Source organism: Salmo salar, chromosome ssa26, assembly GCF_905237065.1.
Source record: "Salmo salar chromosome ssa26, Ssal_v3.1, whole genome shotgun sequence".
Taxonomy (NCBI): Eukaryota; Metazoa; Chordata; class Actinopteri; order Salmoniformes; family Salmonidae; genus Salmo; species Salmo salar.
Window position 1 is genome coordinate 22,664,890 of NC_059467.1, and position 13,898 is coordinate 22,678,787.

The following is a 13,898-nucleotide window of genomic DNA, read 5'->3' on the forward strand; positions in this document are numbered from 1 at the left end:
ATTTTCCATAATTTTCTCCCTAGTTATTAATTTACAAAGTATACAGGGCTGGATTTTTATTCTGAAGTATTCCAAAAATCCGTTACCCGGAAGTACTTAGTTATTCTTGCCTGTTTCACAGCGGTGTGTGTGCGTGTGTAGTATGGTACCGGTGCAAACCACCAGAGAGAAGCCAAGCAGCGTACATTTGTAGTATGATATAACGTTACCGTCGTGACCAACATACAACATTAATGCACTGTAACATTCACGAAAAGTGACCTTTATGTAGGTAGCTAGTTACAAGAGACTCGATTACCGTAGTCAACCTGGCAGAGCTGTCACTGTCTCTCTGTGGTATCGGGTATGATATCCGTTGGCTAGCTGTCAAGCTAGCAGTCTCCAGACCATCCTTGTACAATTAGCTAGTTTAGTGTTTATCTCGAAATGAGAATGAGTATTAAATTGACAACTCAGGCTTATTGCAAGATGCTTTTGCATGCTGCTAAATATCCTCATTGCGCCGTGAACGGATTACTGGTTGCTGAGAAACAGAAGGAGAAGAAAAAAGACAGCCACTCCACTCCAATCCTCTGTGTGGATTGTATACCACTATTCCACGGCACACTTGCATTAGCACCTATGCTGGAAGTGGCACTTACATTGGTGAGTGAATTGATCGTCTTTATCTTCTATTCACATGTCATGTTTCAAAAATGTTAATGTTACTCCACTGCATGTTCACCACTGCAAGTTACTGGGCCTGTTGAAGTCCTGCTGACGCGTCAAGCTAAACTCAACATCATGGTGAAAGAAGTTTCTGATGTTTCAACCTGTTTCAACGTGTCCATTGGTGGAGTTTATAAGAAACGTCCTTCACAGTGGTGTTGAGTTTAGTCAGCTAGTCAAACAAGCTAATATATTTTTTTCTTTCCCCACTTCCAGATTGACACGTGGTGTAAAGAGAACAAATATGTCATAGCTGGGTATTACCAAGCCAATGAGCGCACAAAGGACTTCAGGTAACAAGATTTTGATACAGGATCCCTTTCAAGCTCTGTGGAGAGTTGTGTTGATATGATACACAATGTACTCAGTCTTCTTTTGACTCCCACAGACCTAACCAGGTTGCTGAAAAAGTTGGGGCCAGGATTGCAGAGAACTTCAGCGAAGCAGCAATGATTATGGTAATCCTCTATTAGCTGTCCAGTATCAGAACTGCCACATTACTGAATTCACACATAAGACCTACACTGACCACCATATCTCTAATAATGTTGTGTTCCTCAGGTGGACAGCACCAGATTCACCATGGGCTGCTATGAGCCCATATTAGCCATCTATGACCACCATGAAAACAAGTGGAAATGCAGGGACTGTAATGTGTAAGTGTTCCTGAGCTGACCTAATATGTCATGTGGGATAGATATATCACAGCTACTGAATAGCCATTTATCCAAAAAGATTTGGAACGACATGGTGTACTATGCCAATATCTGTTAGTGAAATAGAACCCACTGTGGTAGATATTTATTTTACTCTTATTATTATATATCCTGATGCCTAGTTACTTTACCCTGCCTTCATGTACATATCTACCTCAAATACCTTGTACCTCTGCACATTGATCTGGTACTGATACTCCCTGTATATACTGGTACTGATACTCCCTGTACTGATACTCCCTGTATATAGCTCCACATTGATCTGGTACTGATACTCCCTGTATATAGTTACACATTGATCTGGTACTGATACTCCCTGTATATAGCTCCACATTGATCTGGTACTGATACTCCCTGTATATAGTTACACATTGATCTGGTACTGATACTCCCTGTATATAGTTCCACAGTGATCTGGTACTGATACTCCCTGTATATAGTTCCACAGTGATCTGGTATTGATACTCCCTGTATATGGGGTGGCAGCGTAGCCTAGTGGTTAGAGCATTGGACTAGTAACCGAAAGGTTGCAAGTTCAAATCCCCAAGCTGTCGTTCTGTTCCTGAACAAGGCTGTCATTGAAAATAAGAATTTGTTCTTAACTGACTTGCCTAGTTAAATAAAGGTAAAAAATAAAATCAAATATAGCTCCACAGTGATCTGATACTCCCTGTATATAGTTCCACAGTGATCTGGTACTGATACTCCCTGTATATAGTTCCACAGTGATCTGGTACTGATACTCCCTGTATATAGTTCCACATTGATCTGGTACTGATACTCACTTCTTGTGTATTTTATTTTATTCCTCTTGTTTTATTTTTAAACTGTGTTGTTGGGAAGGGTTCGTAAGCAAGCATTTCAAGGTGAAGTCTACACCAGTTATATTCGGTGCATGTAACAAATGCAATTTGATTTGTGATTCTCGAACGTGGAGCTGAGGTTCTGGAGTGTTGGTTTGTGTGTGTTCCAGGGACTGCTTTGAGGACTGGTGTGAGGCTCAGAAGATCACGTCGGCTCTGCTGGAGGGCAGGTCCTACGAGAGCCTGATTGACTTCGACAATCACCTCGACGACCTCAGGAATGACTGGACAAACCCTGAGATCAACAAGTCTGTCCTGCACCTGTGCTAAGCCTCCAACCCGAGTGACTGCACTGCACTAGACAAAGACATTGCGGCCAAAACGGCGTTGGACGTGCTAATACTACTGTAGCGCAGGAATGCTAAGTGCTGAATGCTAAGTCTTTGTTCCCAGTGAATTGCTCTCACAGGGAAGAGAGCTTTCGGAGCATTGGCCAGTCTATTTTCATGGGCAAGCAGGACACAGGTACCATTGGGATCTTTGTTCCCGTAGTAGGGAGGATCAAGGTGATCAAGACCTTGGTGTCATTCAATGCAATGTGTTAATTTTCTTTCTCGTTTTTTGAGTACGGTTTTTGTATGCTAATAGTTAATGAAGATGTATGCGTAATTCTGAATGGTAGGGAAACATGAATATCATTTATTTACACTTATATTGATACTTTAGGTTCTTCAGAAATAGTAGTGTTACAGAGATGATAGACATTATAAATTATTGTTCTGAGATTTGACTTATTGAAATATTACAGAATTGTAATCAACAAGAGATGTTTTTTTTTTTCACAACCTATTAAGTCTTAATGTTTATATTCTCTGAACTGTTTCCCTCCTGTTTTTCTTATAAGAGATAGCTTAGTATTTATTTGTTAAAAGATGATCTGATTATTCTTTACTTTATTTGCTGAAATGAACCTTGTTATTGCATAAGTAATAAACTGTAAGTCACTTGGGATAAAAGCATCTGCTAAATGTCCATGTTATTATTATTGATTCATGAATTATATATTTCGGGTTGGATTAAGATATAAAAGCCTAAGTAAAATAATTTGTGAGGTTTTGATATGTTAAACCTTTTTGTTAAAAAAATGTTTGGACTGAATGTACAAATAAAATTTAACCTTTTCAGATATTGTGCATGTTTTTTAATGCCTTTTTCTAAAATCACTCCCTTACCCTAGCGCTGCCCAACACACTTGACGGATCCATATATCTGAATGAGTTAGGTGTTCAATTTAGGAAGCAGTGTTCCATCACTTTGGGTTGAGACAGCATACAGTGGATATTAATGGAAAATACTTCCCATTTTCATTTATTTTTTACCCTCCTTTTTCAATCTTGTCTCATTGCTGCAACTCCCCAACGGGCTCGGGAGAGGCAAAGGTCGAGTCATGTGTCCTCCGAAACATGACCCGCCAAACTGCGCTTCTTAACACCTGCCCGCTTAACCTGGAAGCTAGCTGCACCAATGTGTTGGCGAAAACACCATTCAACTGATGACCGTGGTCAGCCTGCGCCCGGCCCACCACAAGGAGTCGCTAGAGTGTAATGAGCCAAGTAAAACCTCCCCGGCCAAACCCTCCCCTAACCCGGACAATTGTGCGCCTCCTTATAGGACTCCCAGTCACAGCTGGTTGTGACACAGCCTGGGATCGAACCTGGGTCTGTAATGATGCCTCAAGCACTGCAATGCAGTGCCTTAGACCGCTGTGCCACCCACTTGGGAGTCCAGAAAATACTTTCCAATCTATGAGGGTCCATCAAGACAAGATATAGAAGCTGAGACAGTATAGAAAAGTTTATTCTAAACCATCCCTGGTAGAAGTAAGGGGCCATGACAAATGGTCTGGTGAAAAAATGATTCCTGAAAGAGTCCCTACCCCAAAGAACTTTCCATAACCTATCAGAGAATATGATGGAACTACTACCATAGGGCCCAATTCCGACAGTACTTCTCAGTAGTTAGTCTGATTTATCCAGTGCTTGGACTGAAATAGGTGTCGGTACTCAGTTTGGGTGCCATTACTGTTTACATTTAGGTGCAGGAGCTCCACAATACTTTAGAGCTAATATTCTATAAGCGGAACAGGAGCTTAAGCAGTAGAACATTTGAGGTGGTTCCCTTGCATGTGCTGAATACATTACATTCGACGCTGAAAACCTTCCCATTTGCTGGCCAACATATTTTCTCGTGGAGTTTTCATTCAATAGGATTTATTTATTTTAAGTCATCCCTTTAAATATGTTGTGCCTTTAATTTGAATTTTGTAGACAGACTAGGAAACATAGAGAGAAGGGGCTCAGAATATAGGATCAATGAAAGAAAGACATCTAAATATATGGATATTCATCTCTGTAACTTTGATATGTGCTGAGAGAGTTGGTTAACTTCAAACCAGTTTCTTGTTTAGTTACGACGTTAGCCTAGCTTGCTAGCTAGTATCACATGAACTTGCTAACCAGGCTATTTTTCTGGCCTGATCACGGATGTTGTTTAATAACTAGCTAATTCATAACTGCTAACGTTAGCTAGCTACATGAATATAGCCCACAGTAATTTACTAGCTATCTAACTAGTTAGCTACACTCCAGGCTCCCATGTTTTTCTGTCAGATCCATGGGGATGGGACATGGCTAACTAGCTAACGTTACTGATACTGTACGTTTGTTTACATTCTGCCAAGTATGACTCGGAAGTGGATTTCTGTCTCCAGGGCGGTCTTGGTCCTTTTAACCCAGGGCTACCAGTCGACGTGCCTGTGTGGCAGGCCCTCAATCTGAAACAGAGGCAGAAATGCAGGATTGTGCCACCAGAGTGGATGGATATAGGTAAGTTAAGGAGACAGGTGTCTCTCAGAGGGTTTATCATAGTCCTGGTTAAATATCAATATGTATAAATGATCTGTTAATATATTCTCTACAAAGATGGTACCTCTACTTAAACCATAGCTGAAATTCTTTCCTTTTTCATCTGTGTGCAGAGAAACTGGAGGAGATAAGAGAGCTAGAGAGGAAGGAAGACACATTCACCCCTGTCCCCAGTCCATACTACATGGAGCGGACCAAGCTGCTGCTCAATCAGTCAATATCATCCTACACTTCCTAACTTTAAGCTTGGATATATTGGCTTAGTTTGGTTATAGCTATTGACTTATAACTTGACTGGAATTGGAAGGTGGCTCCTAATTGTGTGTTCAGTGTGTTTTCATATATCCCTGTTTCTCTGCAGTGCATCTGATAACATTCCCAAAGCGGATGAGATCTGTACTGGTGAAGGACATCTGGGACACGCGCATCGCCAAACTCCGCCTCTCCACTGACAGCTTCTTCAGCCAGCAGGAAGCACACACCAAGGTATCAATCAATCACTGAGGAAGTTTTATTAGAACCAGGTTATGGCCCCTCATGTGACTGAGCAAAACCGATGAGGGCCGACCGCCCTGCTCAAATGGAACAGTAGTCGGCGCCACCGGGTCATATTGTCAACAAGGCAGCATGATAAATTGTTCAGAAACATAGTCTAGTCTGGAAAGGCAGATAAAGTGATACATGGGTTTATATCAAGAGCAAACAGTTTTGCATGTGAAAACAAGAAATTCAAGCAAAACAAACTCCCTCAATCCAACTTTATTTCACATACATTTACACAACGGTCCCAACACACTTTTACAGCAAGAAAGACTTGGCATTAATAAGATGATAGAAGTAAAGCATAGTTAGATGAATGCATCTGTATATGTTGTTAAATGTGTGAACTTTGTGTAGAAACATTATTTTCTCCCATATTTACATTCTCTTCTCTTTTTATCCCCCTCTCCATCTTTCCCTCTCCAGCTGGACAACCTGACTGATGGAGATTAACACGACACGGTCGTTCCTGCTGGACACTCTCAACTGCATGAATAAGCTGCGCTCCAACCTGCAGCCCGGCTCCAGTGGGGGCAAAGCCCAGCACCACTGATCTGTATTTACGGACTAGACCTGGACCTGGGCCGCAGCCTCTCCTGTCCTCCGCAAGATGGAGCAGATTTAGGCCCAGCTATACTTAGCATTTGCACCTGTCCTCTTCCCAGAGAGAATTATCATAGAAAGTAGAAGAAATAGCTAAGATGAATATATTGAGGGTGTAAATAAAGACTGTTCCATATTGTAGCTTTGTGGACTTTATCCCCTTTTGACAAAACAGGTGCAAAAGTCACGTCCTAGTGAAGTCAGAGCTGACCAGCAGTTCTCATGTCGAAGCACTCATCTGAAGTTGTCATGCACCGACTATCTGTGTTGTGTAATTGTTTTTTTTTCTAGTTGAAGCTTCAGACATTAGCAATCATCAGCAGACCAGTAGTCCTCATCAACAGGCCATGGGCTCCCTGGAGGAAACACCCTGCTTTGGTCTGGCTGTTCCATATCTGTGTTATGTATGTATGATTGGACTTTTTGAACATTTGTACAAATGTAATGCAATAGAGGTAACAAGGATGGTTAAGAGATACCTTTTGTAACGTTTCTAGCCATGTGGTGTAGCTATGTATGAATTGTGTAACCCACTTTGGTAAGTGTAGTTTGAGGGAGAGAAACAACATCATGTTAAGGATGAAGGGCGCTAGGGCTACGTTGTGAAATCAAAGAAGAAGTCGGAAACGTTATAACGTGTAATGTTTCATGTCTCATTCAAATGTATATGTTTTTGGTTAGTGTGTGTTGTGTTTTGAAGCCTCAGACAGTAAATCCCCTTATGTTGGGGAATAACCCTAATCTGTACATGTATGCCCCTCTGGATAGTTAGCATATAGACTGAGTGCACAAAACATTAAGAACACCTTCCTAATATTGAGTTGGACTCTACAAGGTGTTGAAGGGTTCCATAGTGATGCTGGCCCATGTTGACTCCAATGCTTCCCACAGTTGTGTCAAGTTGGCTGGATGTCCTTTGGCTGGTGGACCATTCTTGATACACACAGGAAACTTTTCAGCGTGGAAAACCCAGCAGCGTTACAGTTTTTACACAAAACGGTTCGCCTGGCACCTACTATCATATCCCATTCAAATGCACTTACATTTTTTGTCTTGCCCATTCACCTTCTGAATGGCACACATACACAATCCATGCCTCAATTGTCTCAAGGCTTAAACATCCTTCTTTAACCTGTCTCCTCCCCTTCATCTACACTGATTGATGTGGATTTAACAAGTGACAATAAGGGTCATAGCTTTCACCTGGTCAGTCTATGTCTTGGAAAGGTGTTTTGTACACTCAGTGTACATTGCCTCAGAGTATGCATACTTTATTAAAGGTCTAGTGTTATCAGTGTGACCTGACATGAATCCATGTAATAATGCCCATTACAAGAATATGCACCAAGGTTTGCTGCAGGGGAATTACAGCCCTTGACAGTGCTAGTATAGACTTCTACACACCTATCCAACTACAACTACCTATTAGAATGGTTTCTTGCTAACCTGGTCTTACATTTCAACAAGGATATGTATCTATTTACTTTAGAATTGAAGTTACACCTCAGGAAGTGTTTTTCATGTCTCCTGCATTTTGCACAGTTCCTAAGAAACGATTATAGGATTATTTTTTACCTTTTCATTTCAGATGCATAACACAATCATTTTATTTCAATTTGCCACCCATCTTTCACTCATTGGGAAAGTTGGTTTTGCATGGACCGGTGCCCTGGGTGGGCGGAGTTGGCACATTTTAGACCGTTCCATTGGTCCTTAAGTGAAATATCCACCCACCGGGACACCGGGCCATGCAAAACTAACTCACCCAATCACTGCTTCTCATGCATTTTAAAAGCATTGGATTGGTGCAAGCATGGGGGAGGGAGTTTTCACCAGATTCCTTTCACCAGTGTAATTATTTTAAATCCATGAGGTGAAGTTGACAAGTGAACATTCGTGGGGAAATGTAAAGAATCAGACCTCAGCCTATTGAGGAATGTTGTTGAGTCATCCACCCACACAAAAGTCCTTCCTGTCCAATGCCATGACTGCTGTTGTACAGGTTTAATGAATCAACTGCCTCATTAGAATTCACAAATTAAAACAACCAGTCCCACTTTACTGTAATGTTCCCACAAATGCATTTACTACAGTTACATACGCTTAGAGGCTAATTTCGGTGTAGTTACCCATTATTGTGGGGCCACTACCTCTTTAAGAAATACTTGGCAACCAACTTGCTGTATCCTGTGTGAAAATGAGATGACTGTAGTCTCGAGTTAACATCCTTTTTTAGAGGTATAAAAGGCTATATCCTATTCTGGGCTTCATAAAGAGGAACCTTCAACAGCTCACACAAGGCCTCTGCCTCAAAGGAGCCATCCCTGAAGCATAAATAAAGACAGCGGAGTGATCAGAAGACGTTTAGTGGGTAAGACTTTGTTTCAGGTTTTATTGTATTTTTACTAATTTGTCCAAATTGACTAACGGAACAACTACAAGGAATATAGGCCTTACATGACAACTTAGTCTTTGAGCCATATGCAACATTAAGTGTTATTCTTTTCAATATCGAATGAAAAGTGTCAATTAAGGAGAAGTTTTCTTTTTAACAAACAAATCTAAAAAATAATTATGTAAATGGTATGTTATGTTATAGAAGGTGCTAGACACCTTTTTTGAACTTGTCATTCCAAACCTCCTCCGCTCATCCGCAATGTTCTAATCCATTTTATTGCGACTGGAGGGATACCTCTCTGTCCATTCAGCAGGTAACTGCCAAAATAAAGAAAATACTTGATGTATATTGAAAGTAGGTTCTTCCACACAGGAAGTTCCAGACACTTGTAGAATCTATGCCAAGGAGCATTGAAGCTGTTCTGTAGCAGCGGGCTACATGGAGAATGGAACAGCTGGATAGGGGAAATTACAATTTAATGTGTAAAACATCTAAAGACCTGCATCTCTATTGTCATGACGTTGGCCTCTTTGGGTTTTCTTTGGCTGTAACAACAAAATGCGGAAAAAGTCAAGGGGTCTGAATACTTTCTGAATGCACTGAAAAACATTTGATCTCAAATCCAAAATGTTAGAGTGTAAAGAGCCACAAAATTCATATGGTGAGGACTGTATCTGCTGTTCAAGGAGTCACATCTTCTTGGTTGATTGGTTTGTTAATCTACACTAGTTGAACTAATCTGCCATTAGTTCAAGGTGGATAATCCAATTGTTTCTGAAGTATCACTTCCTGAGATCTGTATTCCCAAAACATTTGAAGTAGTTGCTTTCTGATATCTGTATTCAAATAGTAAACAAATACAAGTTATTTATTGCTATCTGTATTTGTAGTCACCTCCAAATTGTAGTCAACGTTTTTTTTCTCCCACAAATAGTATTTGGAACTATAGTTATCTAAAATGTGCTCACAACAGTTCTTCCTCATGCTGTAGAGTAAATAAGAAACCACAGCAGTGATGTAGGCTCTTTCTTGCGAATGTATCTGAGGAGGAAGATTGATCTCCAATGAAATATTCATCATGGTGGAGGAATGTTGGTGACCTGCCACACAACATACGTCCCACATGGAAACTACTGGGATTGCTACGAACATCAACAGATGTATTTTTGTATAGGCCTAATCTTATCTTCGTCTTTAGAGTCATCAGGAAAAACCTTAATCTGAATAATTTTGTTTCACTAATGTAATGTTAGGTTCTGAACAAAGAGTAAAAACTGAAACAAACAACTAGGAAAAGCTCAAACCAAGTTTATTCACCCACTGGGTCATACAGCTGCAAAGACAACATACAAGTCACACAAGCACATATTCATACCTTCCGGACCCTCATGGGTGTGGAAGTATGTGTGTGTGTGTGTGTGTGTGTGTGTGTGTGTGTGTGTGTGTGTGTGTGTGTGTGTGTGTGTGTGTGTGTGTGTGTGTGTGTGTGTGTGTGTGTGTGTGTGTGTGTGTGTGTGTGTGTGTGTGTGTGTGTGTGTGTGTGTGTGTGTATGTGAGATAGGACTGTAATCAGATTGTCTTTGGGGTGGGCCCCTGTGGCCCCCCTCCCAGCTGTGTCTTCCCTCTTCAACTGTTGACCTTATCTCGAGTTGAGTTCCACATCCCTCATGGTCCTGGTTCCTCAGCAACTGGTCTGCCTTATCAGGAACTGAAACTAGACTGTTGCCCTTTGCCTCCCTCCTTAGGAACATTCATATTCAACAATAACATATTTGAACAGAATATGAACTTTCTGCACTTCCCTTTTTCTCACTCAGTAACTTTCCACACACCTAGTTCCTCTTTACCCTTCCTTGACCCCTAACATATACATTCCTAATACACGTAAAGTAATAAATAAGTTTATATTTCAAGCTCGAATCCAACACTAAGAAACAATTGTAGTATGCTATCCTAAGCTCTAGTATATTCGCTATCAACATTCAAGCATCAATGAAGTATGGTTGGATTTACAAAATGCCAATAGCAATTAATGAAATGAGAATCCATTCTCAAAACATGTTTTTTTACTATTATTTAGCAAATGAACAAGAAGATTTATGAAACAGAGATGTATTGCACATATCATTTGATTTGAAATAGATCCTGTCCTTCTCTGAGTCTTGTCTTCTGCTTTCATACAGTAGGTTTGTCTGAGACATCATGGAGGGTAATAACAGACAACAGAGACCAGCATCACAATTAATAGCACAAGAAAGACTGCTTCCCCAAAACATATCACCAGAGACATGTTCTACAAAACGTAAGAAAACAGGCTGCTCAATGTTCTCTGTGTGTTTTGTGGACATCCCAGCTAGTAATGTAACACAAGGTGAGAAGAGAATGGTTTATCACTACACATTCAATCTAACTAACTCTACCACCTTCCCAAAATGCTCTGTCTCTGAATAGCCTGTTTCTCCCCTCAGACCCTATTGTGACACAGCCCACCAGCTTTGTCAACAACCCAGACAACATCGAACACAAAGGGATAAATCTTGTTGAAGACCTCTCAAAGTTAGTGTTCTTATTACTGGGAGCTATGTTATAACTTAGCTGTTATAATTGTTTTAACCTTTAAAGAACTGGATCAAACATACATAAGGATTTAAAAAGCAGGATGTATATCCTTTTTGTTCTGCAGTTTGGATAATACTGATATACCAGAAGCTACAAAGCCAGGGCCTTCTAGGAAGACCAAGACCAAGTGTCCAAAGAGGGTAAGAAAGCGTTCAAGGAGCGGTCCAGTCAGTTGAGCCAACAACAGTGTCATTTTAATAGAACAACATCTGGGCTCAAACCTTTGAAATACAGTAATACAGTACATCGATGAGCTTTAGATTTGAAATCTGTCGTCGCTAGAAATTTCTAACAGTATTATAAGTATTATAATTTTCTAACCTCACATGATTTGTTTTTGTCGTTTCTCCTGACAGACCCAGAAGCAGAACCAGGATCAAAAGATCAAGTTTAGGATCAATGTACCCATGTGTGTGTCACTAACTGACTCAAACCAAAAACTGGTTCAAAATTTACTGAACTTGTTGGAGGACACAGGCTTTAGTGACAATGACAAGGTACACCTGGAAGATGTGGCCATGGTCATCGGCCTTAATTGCTATTGTTATTCAGATCATTCGGAACGTCACGAGGTAGTTAAAAATAAGGACACAAAATCAGCAGTTAAGTTAAAAATTATTTCATTTACTTGGGGATCTGAAGGTGACATAAAACACACAGATGACAAACCACCATATCAGAAAATCAGAGAATATATAAAAAATCATGCAGAAACTAAAAAGCTTGTTAGACAGTTGAGAAGAAAGGATAAGGACTGTTTGATCTATTTCAGTTTTATTGACGCTAATACTAAAAACTTCAAGTGTACAGCTCTTATTTAGAGATAGTCAGACAGCACTCTAACACTCACTCTGGCATCCCACCAACGGTGATGTCAACAGGCTATGAGTTTCCTGAGAATTCTGGTAAATTGCAGAGGGCAAGCCAGATTGACAATCACATTCGAATAATAACAGCAAAACACTTTCCTCTAGGGACATACTATCCAGAGCCCAACTTCTGTGTTTTACTCCCTGAAGGGGAGGACACACTAACAGAGAGCTTTCTGAGTACGGGGCAAAATCAAAACATGGAGTCACCAAATTTGATCAAAAGAGTTAAGCAACGTGAACACTTCAAAGCAATCTTTCCCGAGGGCAAACCCATAATTATCTCTGTTCCAGAAAGGTGTCAAATCGAGGAAAAGGGCCTGTCAACTGCTCAGTCACACTATAAACCTTGGAATTGGGCAACAAGTGCAAACATGCATGGTGAGTTAAATATAAAAGAAACTCCTCATGAAACAAGACAATTCTTGATTAGTCTATTGAACAGTACAGATGATGAATTAACGCACATAATTAATGAAGAAACACAGAAAAATGTTACATTCCTGTATGATGCCATTTATGAGGTCCGAGAATACAGAAAGAAAGTGAGGGAGTATGAGAACCAACAGGATGAGAGCAGGCAGGCAGAGAGCAGGCAGGCAGGGAGCAGGCAGGCAGAGAGCAGGCAGGCAGGGAGCAGACAGGCAGGGAGCAGGCAGGCAGAGAGCAGAGCAGAACAACCAGAGATGTAACACATATGTACTAATGGAAGCTCTAAAGCCTAGACATATGTTGACATAAAAATCTGAAACCTTACTTTTGTTACGACTTTTATTTTACCATAATGTAGTGAGGCACTGTTATTGTTTGTACCCTGGGGACTTTTATTTTGAAAGCGATAGTATTCCCAGAGGCACCTTTGAGAGAGTGTTGAGAAAAAGACAGAGTGGATGTTGATGACTGCTTGGCTGGATCTCTTGGTCCAGAGAAATTCAACTACATATAATAGTTTTCCATTGTAACCAGTGTTTTATTTTTACTGTCAATCCACAAGTCCTCTGTTGGAGGAAGTGTTTAATATCTACAAGCAGAAATAAGGGTGATACAAATCTATCCAATCCAGAATGAGAATGTCATATCCTAACAAGACATAAACTCAAATGTTGCTAAATGACCTTATGACTGGATAAATCTCTAGTCATACACAACTATGGGTGTAACCATTTGTGCCAGAATATTCACCAGACATCAGCTTTCATGGTGTAGAGGTGAGGAGTGATATACAGTATAAAACATTTAGGATTGAGGGGTATAATAAGTTAGCCAGGACACCAGGGTTACACCACTTACTGTCACAATAAGTACCATGGAAACTTTAATGACCACAGTCAGGACATCCGTTTAATGTCCCATCTGAAAGGCTGCACCTTACGCAGGGCAATGTCCCTGTCTCTGCCCCTGGGCATTGGGAACTCTTTAGACCAGAGGGAAGAGTGCCCCCTACTGGCACTCAAACACCACTTCCAGCCTACTGTGTACATATTTGTTGTGTCCTGTATAAGGGACACAACAAAAATTCAATCCATAGCACTAAAGATATAGTGCGATTGAAATTGATATTTAATTTCCGATTGAGTCGATATATGCAGCGTTTACCGTGAAAGCAGTCTCTGCAAACATGGGAACATTGCTTTTAAATTGAAATGGCTGTTTTCCATTTGAACATGTATGTAGGGTAGATAGGGTTTGATGGAAGAGTAGAGAAACTTATCTGACTG

At 40.5% G+C, this 13,898-nt stretch overlaps 2 protein-coding genes and 1 pseudogene across 6 annotated transcripts in view; all 3 read left to right on the forward strand.

Moving 5' to 3' along the window:
* The first annotated feature begins 92 nt into the window (after window positions 1-92).
* Window positions 93-3,413, forward strand: emc8 (ER membrane protein complex subunit 8). Its single transcript, XM_014175712.2, has 5 exons — window positions 93-645; window positions 925-1,001; window positions 1,097-1,166; window positions 1,270-1,364; window positions 2,398-3,413. Exons 1-5 carry the CDS (start codon window positions 427-429, stop codon window positions 2,555-2,557), a joined length of 621 nt encoding a protein of 206 aa, XP_014031187.1. The 5' UTR covers window positions 93-426; the 3' UTR covers window positions 2,558-3,413.
* Window positions 2,734-7,035, forward strand: LOC106587359 (DNA replication complex GINS protein PSF2-like; annotated as a pseudogene).
* A 1,333-nt stretch (window positions 7,036-8,368) lies between these two features.
* Window positions 8,369-13,898, forward strand: part of LOC106587367 (uncharacterized) — a 48,539-nt gene continuing 43,009 nt past the window's right edge. For 2 of the 5 annotated variants that reach the window (XM_045708812.1, XM_045708814.1), the window contains exon 1: window positions 8,542-8,665. Coding sequence is in view for 2 of the 5 variants with exons in the window: in XM_045708806.1 (XP_045564762.1) it covers window positions 10,895-11,063 (169 nt within the window). In the remaining 3 variants the exon portion in view is untranslated. Of the gene's footprint in view, window positions 8,666-10,875; window positions 11,064-13,898 lie in introns of all 5 variants that reach the window. The other 3 variants (XM_045708806.1, XM_045708807.1, XM_045708811.1) reach the window with 3 other exon arrangements.